At 37.1% G+C, this 19692-nt stretch overlaps 1 protein-coding gene across 5 annotated transcripts in view; it reads right to left on the reverse strand.

The window, feature by feature from the left end:
* Positions 1-2110: 2110 nt before the first annotated feature.
* The window catches only part of WDR26 (WD repeat domain 26), a gene marked incomplete at both ends in the record, with an annotated part of 41319 nt that continues 23737 nt past the window's right edge, over positions 2111-19692 (reverse strand). For 4 of the 5 annotated variants that reach the window (XM_084253994.1, XM_084253993.1, XM_084253995.1 and 1 more), the window contains 7 exons: positions 2111-2136; positions 5016-5201; positions 8951-9080; positions 9909-9987; positions 10339-10484; positions 12192-12311; positions 14619-14759. In XM_084253994.1, the coding sequence (XP_084110120.1) occupies positions 2111-2136; positions 5016-5201; positions 8951-9080; positions 9909-9987; positions 10339-10484; positions 12192-12311; positions 14619-14759 (828 nt within the window). The remainder of the gene's footprint in view (positions 2137-5015; positions 5202-8950; positions 9081-9908; positions 9988-10338; positions 10485-12191; positions 12312-14618; positions 14760-19692) is intronic. The other variant, XM_084253997.1, reaches the window with a different exon arrangement.

The raw sequence follows: 19692 nt of genomic DNA on the forward strand, positions 1-19692 counted from the left end.
ATGCCCACATTTTATTAGTGATGTTACTGTAGAGATTGGGGTGTGTTAATGGCTTCAGGGTATACATGAATCACTTAAAATATGGTTTTAACTGTACTGAGGTAAAGAGAAGTTGCCACTTAATTATATACAGTTACCAATGAAGATTTTTATTTAAGCTTAAAGTAAAAAGTAATTTAAGAAAAATGAAGTACCAGATAAACTGTGATATATAATTAACTCAGAAGTATCAAAACAGGAATTCTTGATTCTCTAGGTGGTGGTTTCTGCAAAATGGAGCTTAAAGAAATCTTTTACATACCAATTTGATAAAATAATCTGCTGACCACTATCTGTCATTTTCTCTTAGGAGTTATTGGGAGACTCCATGCTACTTTAAGGCCAATTGTGTTTTTCTTTCTTCTCTCCTTCACTGACTTTCCCATCTCTCCTTGTAGTCATCCCCTAGCCACATCTCCCAGTGGGAGTATTCCTGACATCCAAGCCTTTTTCTCTTTATTTTGCGGATCTTGAAGGAGTCTCCTCATGGTAACAGATTATAGACTTGGCTGGGCCTAAGCAGAGTACATGACTTTCTTCACCAGAATCTTACTTTGGGGTTATTTCCACTCTTCTTCCCAACATAATAGCTGTGGTCACCATAATTATCCTTAACTGAAAAAAGGGAGGAAATTTCAAAGGAGACTTAGTATGTTGTATTTAAGCTGTTAGGAGTTTTAAAAGCACAATGTGAATACCAGACTGTTGGCTTATTTTAAATGTGAAATTCTTAAAAGTGCTTTTCCATGAAGGAAACCTTTCCTTAAACTCAAAAGGGAGGGGAGCAGGAAAGACTACCCACAGCACCAGTTTAGAATGAGGTTCAGTATGGCAATATCTGAAAAACAGAAGAAATTTTTTAAAAAATTTATGTATCCCTAACTGTCAAAATATTAAGGGCAATTAAGAGAAATGACTATGAGGATTGAGACCCAGTTTAAGTGTTTGTTACCTGCTGAATTCTTCTAATAAGCTCAATTATACTATAAACTTCCAAAGTGATTATATCTGCTGATCTCTACTCTTGCTAGATCACACCAAAATGATTTCCCGGGTTGAGAACAACTTGGAACAAGCTTTGTTGAAAATTTAAACAGACTACTGATCTCTAATGTTGTTATTTTAAAATTCTTTTTATGAATTTTGAATTTCTTCAAGATCAGGTACTGATGTTCCTTCAGGAATAAAACAAAAGGGGGAAAACCTTCAAAGTTTTACTCTGATTTTCCTGTGTAACGTCCTTCCAAGCACTGTTTCTGACCATGTCTCCTGTGGTATTCCGGAAGAGCATCAGTTCTACTGCATATCTAAGTCATAGAGGAAACTTTTTAAGCTGGTTTAAATTCCAAATGTATACAAATGAAGTCACTTTAATCCTATAAATACTTCTTAATTTATTTTTAAAAAATTGTGCTGTTAACCCTTTTACGGGGCAACAAGCTATGTGAAAAGTACAAAACTTTTTGTCAAATGTAATATTGAGAGTGCTTTTGACATAGTTCACTAGTTTTTCATCTGATCAGTATATACTGCGCAACGGGCAAGGCTAGAATCCATGAACCAAGCTGCAAAGATCTCAAGCTAAATAAGGCGGAAAGACTTGGAGAAACAAAAGAAGGAAATTCTTTCCTATCCAATGTATACTCTTCAGACTAATGCACTCTTTCTATCAAGCCTTCTAAACTGTTAAATAAAGTTTTCCAAACAAGCATTTAAACTTCATTACACAGAAAAGAGACAAGAATGGTATCCTGCCAGACAAAAGGCAGGAGGGAAAAAATATATATACTGAGTTCAATGGGTAAGCCTGAATGTAGCACAGTTCTTCACAACCGATGGGGGGATAATTCAACATGGTGTCCAACAACGTTCTAACGACGTGCTTCATCTCAACTGGTTACTATGAAGCAAGGTGTAAATGTTTGGCCCCAATCGGGCTTCAGAAATGGTTCTTTTTTCATGACGAGCATGTCTGTCCAGCTATCAATCATGTTTGTTTGCACCAAATCCCAAGCCATTAAAATACGACTAATTTTAAGTTAAACAGAAGTCGTCTGCTCCAAATTCGCCATCAACTATCCATGCTACTGCATTCCTCTGAATGAAGACAAGATGAAATGTATATAGGGAGAGGAGAGGAAAAAGAGGGGTGGGGAGAAAAAAAATTCACCTGTTAGAAAGTTTTAACATCAACATATTACAAACTAAATTCTTGATACTTTCATCATAATCCACTGAAATAATGTGCCTGCATCATGTTTTAGGCTATATATTACAGTCTAAAATCATATGACTATTTCTAGTGGAAAACCCAGTGAGTAATCATACTGGCACCTCATACTTTTTATTGATATAATTCATATATTACACAATGTACCCATTCATTATAGTATATTCATAGGATTCATAACAATCACAGTGAATTTTAGACCATTTTCATCACCCATTCATGACCCATCAAGCAGTCACACACAAATCCCCATTCCCCAGCCTAAAAAAACCACTGACGTACACTTTCTGTCTTTATAAATTTGTCTATTCTGGATCATGGAATCATAGTATGTGCCCTTCTGTGTCTAGCTTTTTTCACTTAGCATATAAACATTCATCTATATTGTAGTATTTATTAGTACTTGATCCTATCCCATTTAACCCAGCTATAAAATAAATAAATAAAAAATATGGAATCGTTATAATAGAGGGTCAGCACATTTTCTTGTTTAAAATGGAGCTGTTAGATTAAATATTTTTATTTAAATTAGCGACAAAGTATCTTAAGGTGTCATGATGTTTGAATGACATTTGTAGCCTCATCTGTATTTTTCAAAATTTCTGTTAGATTACTACTTCAATTAGGAAATATTTTCACATGTAGGGAAAAACCCTAGGAGATAACTGCATATAATTCTACTTATATGAAATTCTAGAAAATAGAAAGTTAATCTATTGTACCAGAAAGCAAATAATTGGGGCCAGGGCTATGGTAGGTGGTAGGGATTGAATGCAAAGGACAAGAGGGAAAATTCCTTTGTCTAGATTGTGATAATGGTTACAAAAACACAAACATTTGTCAAATCTCTTCAAACTAGAGGGGCCTCCCTGGTGGCTCAAGGGGTTAAGACACAGCACTATGAATCCATCTGCAGCCTCTGCAGCATGGGTTTGATCCCCGGCCAGGGAGGTGACCCACATGGTGCAGCATACCTCCCCTGTCTCGCCCGCTACTCCCCTCAGCAGTGTATTTCAGAGGATATGCCTGTTCTGCTCACCACACCCCCACCTCTGTTCTGTACCCCAGTTCTTGTATGCATAAATAAATCTTAAAAAAAAAAAAACCTCTTCAAACTATACATTTTATTTTACTTTAATATATTTAAATTTTATTTTACATATTTTAAATAGATCTATTTTAGTGCAAGCATATTAACCTCAATAAAGTTGATTTAAAAAACTAAATAAAACAAACAAAAACCCTGCACAAAAAGTATATAAACCAAATAGTTATATAGAAGCTGTTTTCCCATTTTAAGGCTGTACCTATGTTGCCAAAGCATAATGGAAAAACTGATAAACTGGACTAGATCTTACAACTGAGCCAAAATTTGACTTAACCACTACAGCGGGAGTATTCATCTGTATTATTTAAATTCACCAAATATATTATCAAAGATAGGTTGAATGTAAATTCACTTACAAGGTAAATTTGCTACTACAAGTCTAATATTTTTCAACTTCTTTCAAATCAAATATGCTTATCTGAAGAAAGAACTTCAAAATGATGAATAAAATTAGAAGATCACATATAATTATAGTTGTAGACCCATAAAACAACTTATCTTTAAAAGTGGGCCTTAAAACCTAAATAAGCTAACAAAAAGAGGTAAAGATTTCTGGTTTTAGTTACTTCTCAGAGGAATGCTGGAATGTCATGCAGTAATCCACATATACCAAAAGGTCCTTCAAAAATCCAAGCAACTCAGCCGTAGTTCTCAAAACTCTCTCCTCATTAGCTGTATATCCTCTCCAGTTAGTAAGATCTGGTCAAGTGTTTCAAGTTTGTATCACAGACAAAAAAAAGTATAGAGAATATATTTTCTCATATTTAATCCTGAAACTCTTCTCCAATGATAACCGAGAATAGTTAGTTATCTTTTCCACTAAAATACTTAGGTGGGATGTACTATAATTTTATCTATTTGATAAAATAGTTTATCTATTTGAGGTACATTATCTCCTTCTAAACAAGTATTTTACTTGTGCTATCTGAAAAAAAGAGCAATAACTCATTTACATAAAATTCCTCATATCTCTTAACTGTTATCCTTCTGGTTTTAGAGTTCTTCATCTCTAAAGTACTTGATAATAGTGGAAAAACCTTTCAGACCTAGATTTGAAGATCTTGCAACACTCAACAAATTAATGAGGCTTGCCATGTTTCAGTTTTATTACCCTCGGAGTGAGGATAAAATATTTTCCTTATAGGCATATGAAGGTTGTATGTAAGATAATGTATAAAAAGGGCCTAGCATGCTGTTTGGCATATAGATAACATGATACATTTTAGTTTTATCCCAGTATATACTACATAGTTGTTAACAGATGATCATTTTCAGTAAAATCCATAATCAAGGTCATTCTCAAACTTTGTGTATTTGCTAGTTCTCATGTACCTAAACATAGAAAATGCTTTGTTGTGTGAAGATTTTGAAAGCATTAAATCAAAGAGCTAATGATATACATGAGATGGTACATGACAGCTTATTCTGCCTATTGTTACCAAAAAACAAATGAAACATACACTATTGTATTTTAGATTACTTAGATGCCTTCTGTGGAATAAAATAGTGTACAATCTCTAAAGGAGGGAGAAAAATCCAGATTTTAATTAAGTGCGGCTTAAAAATGTGGCAACTTTATAATAAGCAAGGCAATGCTTCATCTGGAGAAAACACAGGAATGTTATATAATGGTGTTACCTTCAATATTCTGGTGGTCTATAAAAGGTGCTGGTCCCCATATTCTAACAGTGCCATCATCTGAGGCGCTGGCCATCATGGATGGAATCTGTGGGTTCCAGCTCACACAGTTTACTGTACGTGTGTGCCCTGTCAGCTCCGCAATGGGCAGTTCGCTACGTTTGTGCCAGATGTAAACCTTGTGATCTGAATAAAGAGCAATTCACAGAAAGGTTAGGGAATTGTTACGAATTAACAAAACCAACTGATTTTTAAATTTATCATTCATTACGCAAAGAACATGATTTGATTATTGGAACTTGAAGAGTGCAAATATAAGCGAATAGTTTAACAATTACCTTATGAAAAAACTATCTTCATAAAATATACATTTTCCCCTATTAAAGATAATTAGTGCTCATTAAGTCACCAAAAAAATCTATCTACACTATTCTATAATACACGAGTAATATATAGAAATGTGAATGAATCTAGGACAGCGACAATAAATTTAATCTTCATCATCATTATGAGGTGGGTACTATGCTCTATGCCTTTATGGACAGTGACTGAGGATTATGAAGTTAAGCAACCTGCTCAAAGTAATAAATGGTGAAGTTAGGCTTCAGATCCAGATGGCCCTGCTCAAGAGTTTATTACTGAGTCTAAACAACTATCCTATATCTGCATTCTAACATGGCTCTGCTGACTCCTCAAGTGTCCTAAAGTGACCATGAACACCAAAACCCTCTGCAACTTAGTATCTTTGTGATAAACTCTTCAACCAACCAACCGAACAGTATACTGGTTCTGTATACTGTGGAGTTAGAGAATCAGGATCTTATCTTCCCTCTATCACTGACTACTCGTAGTGTAACTTTGGGCAAGTTACCCACTATTTGTAATTCTTCATCTGTATCTGAGGATTTGTATTTACCTACCATGTTAAAAGGATAAGTCTGCATATGCAGATGTGTTCTGAACTGAGTCTAGCACATAGCAAACACCAAGTATTACTGTAAAGGTTAACTAAATATAGAAAAAGCATTCACTCTAACAATTTGTTAGTCAACGTGGGGACTTTCAGTGGCTGCACTGCCAACTGAGGAAACTTTAGAGTGGTGAAAAGGTAATTACTTTGTGGTAAGAGAACACACCCTGGTTTCAAAAGTTCTAATGTAGAGATAAAGGACGGAGACTATATATGAACATTGTGTGTGAAGCAAAAACTAAAAGCCACTTATTGTAGAACTGGATTTATCTTTCTTGCAATATATTTTTTTTTAAAAGATGTATTTATTTATTTATTTATACAAGCACTAGGTACAGTCAGAAGCGCGGGAGGGCGAGAGAATTCACCAGAGCCAGAGCGGGGAGCAGAGCAGGCAGAAGGACCGAAGTACACTGCTGAGGGGAGCAGCGGGCGGCAGGAGAGGTCTGAGCGCCATGTGGGACCCTGCTCCGGTGGCCGGGGAGCAGCCAAGGATGGAACCGGCGCTGCAGAGGCTGCAGGCAGCTTCGCAACCCAGCGCTCAACCGCTGCGCCACCGGGGAGGCCCTCTTGCAATATTTGTTGTTCAATATATTTTTTTTTTAAAGATTTATTTATACAAGCACTGGGTACAGTCAGAAGCGCAGGAGGGTGAGAGAATTCACCAGAGCCAGAGCGGGGAGCAGAACAGGCAGAAGGACCGAAGTACACTGCTGAGGGGAGCAGCAGGCGGCAGGAGAGGTCTACGCACCATGTGGGATCCTCCTCCGGTGGCCGGGGAGCAGCCAGGGATCAAACCGGCGCTGCAGAGGCTGCGGGCAGCTTCGCTACCCAGTGCTCAACCGCTGCGCCACCAGGGAGGCCCTGTAACTCAATAATTTTTGATAACCCTTTTGCTTGTATGAAATGAAATTAGCACCAAAAGAAAAATAAGCTGTGTTTTTCCCCAAACTGAAAAAGTATATAAAGGAGAAAGATTACGGGCTTGAAAAAGTGTGAATGCAACTGAAATCTGCCAGTATTAGAGGAAAAATGCTTATATGATCACATATCTAAGGATAGCTCTTGCTGAAGAGGCAGCAAAAAATCAGATTTAACGTAGTCAAGGTTAGGGCCTCCCTGGTGGCGTGAGGGGTTAAACACTGCACTATGAAGCAATCCGCAGACTCTGCAGCACGAGTTCGATCCCCGGCTGGCCAGGGAGCAACCCACATGGTGCAGCAGACCTCTCCCCACTCGCCTGCTGCTCCCCTCAGCAGTGTAGTTCGGTCAATCTGCCTGTTCTGTTCCCCACTCTGTCTCTGGTGAATCCTCTCATCCCCAGCATCGCTGGCCTGGACCCCAGCTCTTGTATGCATAAATAAATAAATCTTAAAAAAGTAGTCAAGGTTAGATTAACAGCTTTGTGATCAAGCTCTCCTTGCTGTATCAATCTAGGTAATGCATTATGTATATAGATGTAAAAAAAAAAAAAAAATGAGTAGTTTTCATACTGCCAGAACAATGAAAAAGATTGAGCAATGGCATAACTTTTTGTGGGACAATTTTCTAATTAGTCTATTTTACACTGGCATTCATGTATTTGGGGACTTGGAGGGTAGTCTTTGAAAAATACTTCTTGCAAATAATGGTAAATGGATTACTGTGGTCCTCTTGGCAGATGATGCATTCACTATGTTCAAGGCATTTTTAGAACTATTCTAAAATCACCAGTCACAAAAACACTTACTTCTTAGCTATGTTTCATTTTTAGCCCTGAACAGATTATTATCTGATTTAATTGCATTATTCATTAGGCTTTATTCTATAGTAAGTGTGAGCTGTAAAAAAAAAAAAATGGCATCACTAGTGATAATGGTAGCCACATATATTTTTAAGTACTTCTAGGGTAAAAGAGGTATGGGTGTGGGACGGGGTTGTGAGGCGTAGTTAAGAGGGGAAAAAAATCCATCAGAAGCAGGACTTAATAGAATAAGGGAAAAAAGAGCTTAGAGTAGAAGGCTTTTAATGTCTAGACCACATGAAATTGGAAACCAATGGAGGGGCCTCCCTGGTGGCACAAGGGGTTAAGATTCAATATATGAAGATGCCTGCAGCCACTGCAGCATGAGTTCAATCCCCAGCCAGCCATGTGTGAGCAACCCACATGGCTCAGCAGACCTCTCCTGACTCGCCTGCTGCTCCCCTCAGCAGTGTATTTCAGTCTGCCTGTTCTGTTCCCTGCTCTGTCTCTGGTGAATCCTCTCAGCCTCCCCCCCCCCCCCACCTCTGGCCTGTACTCCAGCTCTTGTATGCATAAATAAATATTAAAAAAAATATTGTTTTGACTGGAAAGAAAGAAACTCATAATTGTTATCTAACAAATCCATTCTTTTCTGAATTTTATCTGACACGAATTTTTTGGGAGAAAGAACAGATAAATCAATATGCTTATTGATGAAATATAAATTCCTTGATGTCTTTATCCTAATCCTTAAATTCACCTTGTACACAAAAGGAAAACTCGTGTCATTTTGTCAGTTTTTTGTAAAGATAGAAGAGTAAATATCTTATACAATGAGCAGAATACTACCAGTGTCTATCAATTATCAAACAGTGAAAATCTAACTTTAGTCAATTCTGTTTAAAGTCAGGTAAAACATAATTAATACTGACTTTCAGACAATACTAACCTTTGAACACCATCAGTCTCATGAAAAACCAGATGAACCAGGGTAAGTTTGTGATTTAACTACATTTTCATTTGACAAGAACCAAACCTTTCACATAGCCAGAAAAGGCACTACTGATTTATGACAAGGAGGATTCAAGTCATTCTAAAACAAGTGATTAACAATGCACAGCAAAATAGCTTAGACAATTTTTAAATTTAATATATTGACTTTACTTGGAGACATGACTAGCTTCAAAAATAGAAATAATTATAATCCATCAATATATTTGAAATGACAGCGACACAGTTTACCTTCACTGCCACTGGCGATGAAGTCTTCATTATGGCCTCCAAAACATGAGTGAATTGTATAAAACCCTTGTGTAACACCTTGATACTTTCTTACTAAAACTCTGTCCTGCAAGTCCCATAAATGAACTCCCTGTAAGCAAAAAGAATTTGTCATTTATTCTCTCTCAACACAATTTTAGTAATTATGGATAGCGCTTTCTAGTTATGCAAAATGCCAGTTCTGATAAATTCATGGCTGATACTACACACTTAAAAATCAAACACATAGGGCCTCCCTGGTGGCCTATGGGTTAAGTCTGAGTGCTATCACCACTGAAGCTTGAGTTCGATCCCCAGCCAGGGAGCTGAGCCATATAATGGCACAGCAGACCTCTCCTGTTTTGCCCACTGCTCCCCTAAGCAGTGTATTTCAGTAAATCCACATATTCTGCTTCCCACTCTGTCTCTGGTAAATACTCTCACCCCTGCACCTCTGGCCTATACCCCAGCTCTTCTATGCAAAAAACCAAAAACAAAATAAAAAAACATATGGAGTAAAAATGTTAAGAATTAGTAGAAATTGGGTCTCCCTGGTGGCGCAAGGGGTTAAGATGCAACCTCTGAAGCTGTCCACAGCCTCTGCAGCTTGAGTTCAATCCCCGGCCAGCCAGGGAGCAATCCACACTGCACAGCAGACCCCCCCCAACCTCGCCTACTCCTGCCCTCAGCAGTGTAGTTCGGTCAATCTGCCTGTTCTGTTCTCCGCTCTGTCTCTGGTGAATCCCCTCATTTCCCCACACCTCTGGCCTGTATGTACCCCAGCTCTTGTATGCATAAATATATAAATCTTTAAAAAAAAAGAACCAGTAGAAATATCTACTTATACATAATATATATGTTTGCTTACCTAAGTATCTACATATTACAAATAACAAAGTTTGAACTAAGTTAAATATTTTTGAGAATAATGTAAACTTACCTGAGTTGCTACATTTAACAAAGCTAAACGGCCATTCTTTGAAATAGTAAAAGACATAATGGGATGATCTTCCTGTACTCTGCAAACAAAAAAAAAAATTTGTCAAAAGCAACATAGGTTAAAAGAAACTGAAGAAGACACAAAGAAATGGAAAGACAAAAGCAATATAGGAAGTATGAAAACATTCAAATTATCAAAACAGAACATGTTCCTACTTCAGCATACTACAGTTTTGTCTATAATCACTATAATACACTATACTTTAATCAAGAAAAAGTTGAAATAATGATTACTAAGCACCATCTAATCATCAGTCCAATTACTGAACAATCCCAAAAGCAGAAACATAAAACCCTTCTTCTGAAAGCAAATTTGACTATACATTTTAATGTAAATCAGGTAATTGTTTAATGGTTACAAAAATAGTTACATGTTCCTATCTGTAAGGTCCTCGAAGTTATATCCCCGAATGCGCTGGTGTGTATCTGATGCCAGAACAGTCTTCCCGTCACTCAAGCACCAAAGGCATTGCACTCTCACTCCTTCCCAGGAGTCAAGAAGATTACCATCTAAATCCTGAGCAGGAGAAAATTACTATTAATTCTATTACTGAACAGTGCTCAGAAAGTAAAAAACCAAAAGAATCTCTTAAGGATATATTTTTGTAATAATTCTTGTTTTATCCTGAGATGGATTCTCAACCTGACTGTTCCACAGATTGACTATTGAAAAAGATTCAAATATTCCTTTAAAATTCACTATATTGGAGGGCTTCCCTGGTGGTGCAGGGGCTAAAGACAGCGCTATCCAGCTATTGCCGGCCACCACAGCAGGAGTTTGATCACCAGCCAGGGAGCAATCCACATGGTGCAGCAGCCCTCTCTTGCCTGGCCCGCTGCTCCCCTCAGCAGTGTATTTCAGATCTGACTGTTCTGCTCCCCACTCTCTCTGATGAATCCATCTCACCCCCTGCAACTCTGGCTTACACCCTAGTTCTTGTATGCATAAGTAAATCAATCTTTAAAAAGAAAATAAAATTCACTATACTGGGACTTGTGCTGTACTCAGAAGTTGTAATGTGGAAAAAAAAATACTAAAACATTATACCTTTATAGAATTTAGAAATCTGTTATACATTTTTAAATAACCACCAAATTTGTAACATGCTCTGCATATCAAAGCTCTTAGGACCATTATCTTATTGAATGCTCAAAGTCCTAAAAGGCACCCCCTTTTCCATTTTAAAGATTAGGGCCCTACCAAATCCTCATTCTGAAGGTTTAAGTGCTGCATGGGAATGGCAGAAACATACATGATTACCTTGTATCCAGGGAATTCTAATCATGCTTAGATGATATGGTACTAGATTCCACGAGTCTCACACCCAGTTTTATGAAAAAATCATTAAGTTGTAATGACTAGATAAAAGTCATTGGAACTGATCTTTAGCTACATGGAGATGATCTGATGGGGATTATAAACCTGTTCAATTTTAGTTTTAAAAATAAATCTGGGGTCTCCCCTGGTGGCACAGGTGGTTGAGCGCTGGGCTGTGAAGCTGTCCGCAGCCTCTGCAGCACCGGTTTTATCCCTGCTGGCCGGCGAGGGTCCCACATGGTGCAGCAGACCTCTCCTGTCTCACCTGCTGCTGCCCTCAGCAGTGTATTTCGTCAGTCTGCCTGTTCTGTTCCCCGCTCTGTCTCTGGGGAATCCTCTCACCCTCCTGCGCATCTGGCCTGTACCCGGGTTCTTGTATAAACAAATAAATAAATAAATAAATAAATCTTTAAAAAAAAAAAAAAATCTGGACATGCCTATGGGAGCCATACTAGGCAATGATATGAGACATGGACTCTAGATAGATAGTGAGATGATGCTGTGTTTGTATTATAGTTTATGGAACAGTAAGACTTTTTAAACCAATTACTTAATAAAGATTGAAAAGTTTTCTGATAGCATTCATCACTTTCATTCCTAAAGTATTTAAAAAGACAACGTACTCTTGAAATTCAGATCTTTTTTTGATACAAAAATTCAATGAACTAAAAACCTTTAAGTACTAACTCTTTCATTATACACATAGAAACTTGTTTGTAGGAACAAAATATTTAGTAAAACAATTTTTGAATGTTTTATTAAACTCAATATATTACGAAAGATAGCAAAAGATGACATTATCTTCAGGTAATTTTATAAAAGGTATTAATTCAAGTGAATTCATTAAATAAAACTAAATTTGCTTTTAAAGATGAAGACTTTTGAAAGGGAGCACTAAATACTTACACATTGATAGAATTGCCCTCGCTGACCTCCAGTTACAAAGCGTTTCCCATCTGGATTCCAAGCCACACTCGTTAAACTGTCTTCATGAGATTGGCTCATTTTTGTCCTTAGCTCTCCTGTCTACAAAGAGGAAAACTGCGAATAAGACCTTCAAAACACCCCCCTAAAGGGAATGTGTTAAAACAGAAACAAACAATAATTGGGACATCTGGCTATCTTGGTATTCCTACTTAGAAAAACAGGCCTTATGAAGACTACAATACTCAGAAGAGAAAATTAAAGACTTCAATGATGGCTGGCATTATTTCTAAAGAATAGAGAGACATGAAATAAACTCCAATAAAATTCATAAAAATGAATGTTCGTTGTTTTTGCTAACCCCCACCGAACTTCTATGTATATTTTCCAATCAAGATGAAAACACTAACTACCTATTCCTTCTGAGTTTCTACTTCTCTTTAGTCCATATTCTATTCTAAGACTGCAGTTAGTGCAACTAGCAGTTTCTTAAGAACATGATTAATGAGTAGAAAATCTATGTCCTTAAACTAGGCTAAGGTGTAGGCAGTCTAAATTTTATATTTAAGATGAGAAAAGAAAAATGAAAATTACTTTCTTAATGTAACTCCATTTCAATTAAAAGTAACAGAATTTTTTTTTTTTTTTTTAACTGTTTAATGTACCATTCTAAAGCATTCCCAACTAAGCAAGACTATTTAGTGGCTACAACCATCAAATAAACTCCTGATATTTTTCTAAGTTATTCAACTTAGAAGGTAGACACATACCATTTAACCTAGTCTTGATTCCATTTTGTTCATGGATTACAAACAGGATCTGAGAGATAAGATCTGCCCTTGGTATAATAAAAAGTACATGGGCATAATTTTCCTGTGAGAAATGGGTAATCAAAAGCAAAAAAAAAAAAAAAAAAGAGTGAAAACAAAGTGTATTATCAGGAAATGGGGCCAAATAATAAAAGCAAAAAGTACACAAAAATAGAAAACCAGGTGTTTCTCCCTTACAATTAAAAAAACCCAGCTATCGTGAATCCTTCATATTGTTATCTTCTCTCACCTATAAACCTTTTTGGTTATTAAAAGCGAAAATAAGTTTTGAAGTACAAATAAATACACATGCATCAGTTAAATTCTTGGTATTTTCTAGTCACAAATATGTTAAAACATTAAGTTTTGAAGGCAGAAATGGTCTTTTCTCCTGTGATATATGTCCCAGAATACTGAGTATATGAGGCTATTAAGAACTTGCCTAAAAACATAAAGAAACAATTTGAAAAGTCACTGTAAACACCACCCTTTCACAACAAATCTACAAAGTAATGAATAGTAAAACAGCTCAACTAGAACATAGAAAACTGTCCAGAAATTCAAAACTGACTCAAAGGAGAATTATACAGGCACTATAAATTAAGACTCTCTATTGTAAGTTCATGAATATATGTATCTTCTCTTTGAAGGAGAAAAATGATTTTGTCTTTCAGGTCAAACTCACTTGTACGAAAATCTTTATTTTTAAAATTTTACAATAGAATTATGGCGTATCATTCTTCAGGTGATAAATCTTCAGGTATTCAGTCTGTCATCTATGCCATTATTACTACTTATTTCTGTGTACCTTTATTTTCATTTCTCTGTAAAAATCAAGGAACTTACAAGACTCCCAGTCTCAAAACCCTATTCCATCACAACTTATACTTTCACCCCAAACCTAGCCTGGACTTCCCTTTCCCTAGAAGAAAATAAAAAATATTACCTAACCACTCAGCTTACAGAAGGAAGTAAAAAAAAATTTAAATTGTGACTCCATTTTCAAAACGGTCAGTAGAAAAAGGAATGAACTTAACGCTGAGTGTTTCTAAAATGGGACCCTGGATAAAGATCAATTTTTCATTTAGAAATAGTAATAAAGCCTTTAATCTAGGTACTGAAAACATTTACTAAATGATTTATTAAATCCAGATTATAATGTTAACTGTGCAATTTCCACTGGAATGGAAAATTTGCTTTATTGCCATGTGTGAAAGGTAAGTTCCATGTACAATTTTGAAACTATGAAACATCCATAAAATCTTTATGTGTACTATCTGCCACAGTAAATAGTATACATTTTACAGTACAAAGTACAACACCCTGAAAGTATTTACTAATCATTCTTGCAAAAACTGTTGTGAGAGAAACCAAAGGGTCAGGCAAACTTTTAAACAACACTTGAAAACTGACCATAGATCTGAGGCATGGGGGGGGTCAGGGGTACATGGGGTGGGTGGAGAGAGCACAATGGACTATGGTAGACATCTATGTACGCTTTGGTGCTGCGGAAGTTACACCTGAGGGAAGAATTTCTATACTGTCAAAATATTAACAAGGATGTAAAACAATGATACATCATTATGTGGAACTTGCTTACTTGTACATTCCAAAGCCAAAGCTCAGAGCAGTCATCTGGGCCACAAGCAACAAGATAGTTGTCATCTGGACTCCATGCAATATAAGAAACACCGTAAGCATGTCCTTCTAAAGTTTTAAGCAGTTTTAGCAGGTGTGTATCCTAAGGAGGGAAAAAAGGCAATTCAATTAATTCCTATCCCTAAAGTCACTGATTTTTTTTTCCTGGCACAAGAGCTTAAGTAGCTGCAAAAACATACTTTTGATACTATAATTTAATCTGGAGACGTCTTCAAATTTCACCAGTTTTCTCCCCAACTTAAGTTCTAACAGCTTGCTTCCTCACAGACTCATTCATGCTGCAATGTTTATTAAGCATCTACTATAATAGGCATTGTGTGCTAGATGGAAATACAAAGATGACACAGATTTTGTACTTAGTCTTTTAAGAAAACTGAAAACAGCTATAAAACAATATGCCTCTTATTTTTTGACCGTTTTATTGAAATATACTTTACATACCATAAATCCACCCTTTAAAAATATACAATTCAGTATTTTTAGTATCTTCACGGCATTGCACAACCATCATCACTATCTAATTTTAGAACATTTTCATCACCCCCCACCAAAACCCCCATAGTCATTAGCCATTATTCTTTGTCAACCCCCCTCCCCACAATTCCTGGCAACAATTACTTTCTCTACAGATTTGTCTATGCAGGACATTTTTTTTTTAAAGATTTATTTATTTACACATATAAGAACTGGAGTGTAAGCCAAGGGTGTGGGGGGGGTGAGAGGATTCATCAGAGAAAGTGGGGAGCAGAACAGGCAGGATTCACCAGAGAAAGTGGGGAGCAGAACTGACTGAAATAAACTGTTGAGGGGAGCAGCGGTTGAGGCAGGAGAGGTCTGCTGTACCACATGAGTTGCTCCCTGGCTGGCTGGAGATAGAACTCATGCTGCAGCGGCTGGCAATAGCTTGACAGCACTGTTTTTAACCCCTGCGCCACCAGGGAGGCCTCCTACTAGACATTTCTTTTTTAACTATCAATAGCTTTATTGATTTAGCGTGTTTCTTGGGATTCATTTATGTTGTAAAACATATCAGTATTTTGGGGCCTCCCTGGTGGCCCAAGGGGTTAAGCGTCAGCACTATGAAGCAATCCGCAACTGCTGCAGCACGAGTTCCAAGTTTGATCCCCGGCCAGGGAGGTGACCCACATGGCACAGCAGACCTCTCCTGTCTCATCCTCCTCAGCAGTGTATTTCAGTACATCTGCCTGTTCTGCTCCCCACTCTGTTGCTGGTGAATCCTCTCACCCCACACCTCGGGCCTGTACCCCAGCTCTTGTATGCATAAATAAATAAATCTTTAAAAAACCCAGTATTTTATTCTTTCTTGTTACTGAATAATATTCTATTTTATGAATAGATTATACTGCTTATCCACTCATCAATTAATGAACATTTGGATTGTTTTCACCTTTTGGCTATTATGAACAGTGATGCTATAACGAATATATGACTATGTACAGTTTTCGTGCAGACTTAACACTTATTTTTCTTGTATATAACTGTGTATATATATATATTTATGCAATACATATATATGGAATTTCTGATATGCTAACTCAATGTTTAATGTTTTGAAGAACTACCAAACTTTTTCAAGTGGCTGAACCATTTTACATTCCCACAAGCAGAGCTGCCAGATTAAGTGCTTATCAATATTCGGACAATATTCACATTTAATCTTCACAAATATAAAAGTAGGTATTATTCCCCTTTTCCATATTACAGGGAAAAGATTAGAAATTTGCCTTTGTTTGTAGTTCGGAGTGTGGCAGAATTGGGGTTGGGGTGGAGGATCTGAATCTGGGCTGCCTGGCTCTCAGACCATACTCTGAGTTGTACAGGATGAACTTTAGAGTGCAACATGGAAATGGCAAGTGATGATGCTTGAAAAGTTGACATCTTTATTTTAGGTGAAGAAGTTACATTTTATTTTGTGAATGAAGAGCCATTTAAAATTTTTAAGCTGAGGAATAACGAATGATATTTGGTTTTAGGACAAGAACTCAAACATCAATATGGAAAATGAATCAGAATGAAGAGATAAAAGATAAAAAGATACCCATGACAAGCTGACACAGCAGCTGTGATTAAGACAAGAAGTGAGGTCTTGAACTAATATGGTCAGGACTGAAATAGGGCAGATCAAAATATACCCAGGACATAAAACTGACAGGATAGAATGAGACAAGATATATTCAAAGGCAAACTCTGGATTTCTTGCTAGGAGACATAACTGGGAATAGAAGGAGTAAGAATTTGAAGGTGGGGGAAAAGCAGTGAGTTACAGTTTTCAAATGGGTCTGGAATTATTTTGTTCAATCTAGATTGGGAATTTTTTCTTCAGAAATATCACTGAGAAATGGATTGTGTTTACATATTTTATTCTTCATTGGACTTTTTTTTTTTTTTTAATAGAGGCATGTTTTTCTTTATTTGTTTGCTTGTTTGTTTGTTTTGTTTATACATGCACTGGGTACAGTCAGAAGCGCGGGAGGGTGAGAGAATTCACCAGAGCCAGAGCGGGGAGCAGAGCAGGCAGAAGGACCGAAGTACACTGCTGAGGGGAGCAGCGGGTGGCAGGAGAGGTCTGCGCGCCATGTGGGACCCTCCTCCGGTGGCCGGGGAGCAGCCGGGGATTGAACCGGCGCCGCAGAGGCCGCGGGCAGCTTTGCAACCCAGCGCTCTACCGCTGCGTCACCGGGGAGGCCCTTCATTGGACTTTAAGTTTATTGCTTATTCAAATACTTAGTCCAAACTACCATTGTTTTGACAAAAATTAGATAATTAACAATGCTACTACTTCTGGTTTTTCTTTGGCAGGGTAGTACGCATGGAGTATCTGTATCAGAACACCGTATCATTAGGTCAAAATGTCTTGCATAATTTAGTAAGCCTTTTTGGATTGGTTCAAGATCTTTCAGAAACAAAATTTCATTCATAGTAGTACTCTAGGTCTACATAAAGACTTGCCTCTAAACTGATGACAAACTACTTTTGAAGTATTTAACTCAAAAACAAATTGTTTCATGTACATTAATAAAAAATCATCCTGGTAAGGGGTAAAGTCTAAAATAAATGAGGCTATTACTATTATATTTTCACTAGCACACTGTCTCTCTAACCTATTCAAGTGGAAATACCATGTTCATGTACTCCACACTGGGGGTTTAGGTGGGAAATGGGTAAATTTTTTTTTGGTCAAGGTAAGAAAATCGGTTAAAGGAAATTAGGTACTGGAGTCACATGAACTCAAATCTTAAGGTTTTCTATGTATTCTTTTCTATCCATTAACCCCCCCTCCCCTCCATTCCAGAAAAATCACAAATTTTCTTGAAAGTTTTTCAAATAGTATTTGACATAATAAAATAGTAGCATAGTAAACTCAAACTCTTGATAACACAGATTGGGATGTAAACATTAACTCTGAATTCTGCAAGCTAATTTGGCCACAAAAACCCTTTACATGTGTAATACCTATTAACATTCTGTATACCCAGTATTCTGGCAAAAAACATCCTGGGAAACACTGGCATAAAAGTCTAATTCCTTAGTAAAGCATACAAGATCCTCCCTGATCTGGCTGTAACTTAATTCAGTAACTTCATCTCCTGGTCTACAAAGCATCTTCCCCAAACCACCTAAATCCTCACTGAAGCCATTTTTTCTTTCACCCAAGAGCCAATCCTAACTTTTCTTTCACCCCAAAGCCAGTTACCTAAGTATTTACTCCTTCTTCACCATAAGACTTACTTCTTATTTTTCCTTGTTTTCCTGTTCCAGCAGGATTTCCTTTTGAGCTTGTGTAGCACTCACTATAGAACAATTACACTGCATTATATCACATGCTCAATTCTGTCTATCCCTAGCAAACGGTGCTCAATAAATACTTGGATATGAAAGGAACTCTTACACAGTGCTACTAGGAAAATACTTAGGCATAGTTTAGGTACTGTTTTCTTTTCAGATATCTTGCAAATAATCACTGAATGAAATGCAACGACTCTTCAAAATAGTATTCAAAGCTGGGGCCTCCCTGGTGGCGCAGGCAGTTGAGCACAGTGCTGTGAAGCTGTCCGTAGCCTCTGCAGCGCTGGTTCGATCCATGCTGGCCTCGGAGCAACCCACATGGCGAGCAGACTTCTCCTGTCTCACCTGCTGCTCCCCTCAGCAGTGTATTTTGTCAGTCTGCCTGTTCTGTTCCCCGCTCTGTCTCTGGTGAATCCTCTCACCGTCCCCTGCATCTGGCCTGTACCCTGGTTCTTGTATAAATAAAAAATAAATCTTTAAAAAAAAATAGTATTCAAAGCTGGGATTAGATCCCAAACTGTTTCTCTAGTTTTATTTCCCACTCTTTGCTTTAGTTATCCTATTCTCTTATTTTGGAGAAAGGAGGGCAAGGGAATGTCCCTTTCCGCCTAGAATGCCATTTCCTTATCTTCACCTGTGTTATGCACAGCAAGGCTCAAATGAGGTACTCCCACCCATGAAGCTCCTTTGTGCATTCACAATACTTTACATACATACATACTTATTTTGTTAAATTTTATTTCCCCTCCTAAGCTGTACATTCCTTTCATAGAGGTTCTTAACCTGAGATCAATAAGGAGCCACCCAGAGGCCTAAGTAGGGGTCCATGAACTTAAATGGGAGGAAAAATGCAAATCTTACTTTCACTAATGAAGTCTGAAATTCAGTATTGCCTTCAATCTTGAATGCAGGCCATTAACAAGGTACTATTATCAACTATTATCTTAGGAAGCATTATGTGATCAATTAGGCATATTAATATATATTATATTGGCTATTAAGAAGTACTTCATGACTATTAAGAAGTCTCAAATATTTTAACATCATATTACAGTTATTATACGTATCTCAAAATATCTGTTCTTATGACTTCAAAACTCTGGTAGTTATTAGATCAGCTACTAGAATTTGTCATTTGATTTGTTAATAAAGATGCAACCAACGTATTATTACGCCATATCTGTTTCTGCACTATTTTGTCAACTAGT

Source organism: Talpa europaea (genome assembly GCF_964194135.1).
Source record: "Talpa europaea genome assembly, chromosome: 14".
In the NCBI taxonomy this organism is placed as follows: domain Eukaryota; kingdom Metazoa; phylum Chordata; class Mammalia; order Eulipotyphla; family Talpidae; genus Talpa; species Talpa europaea.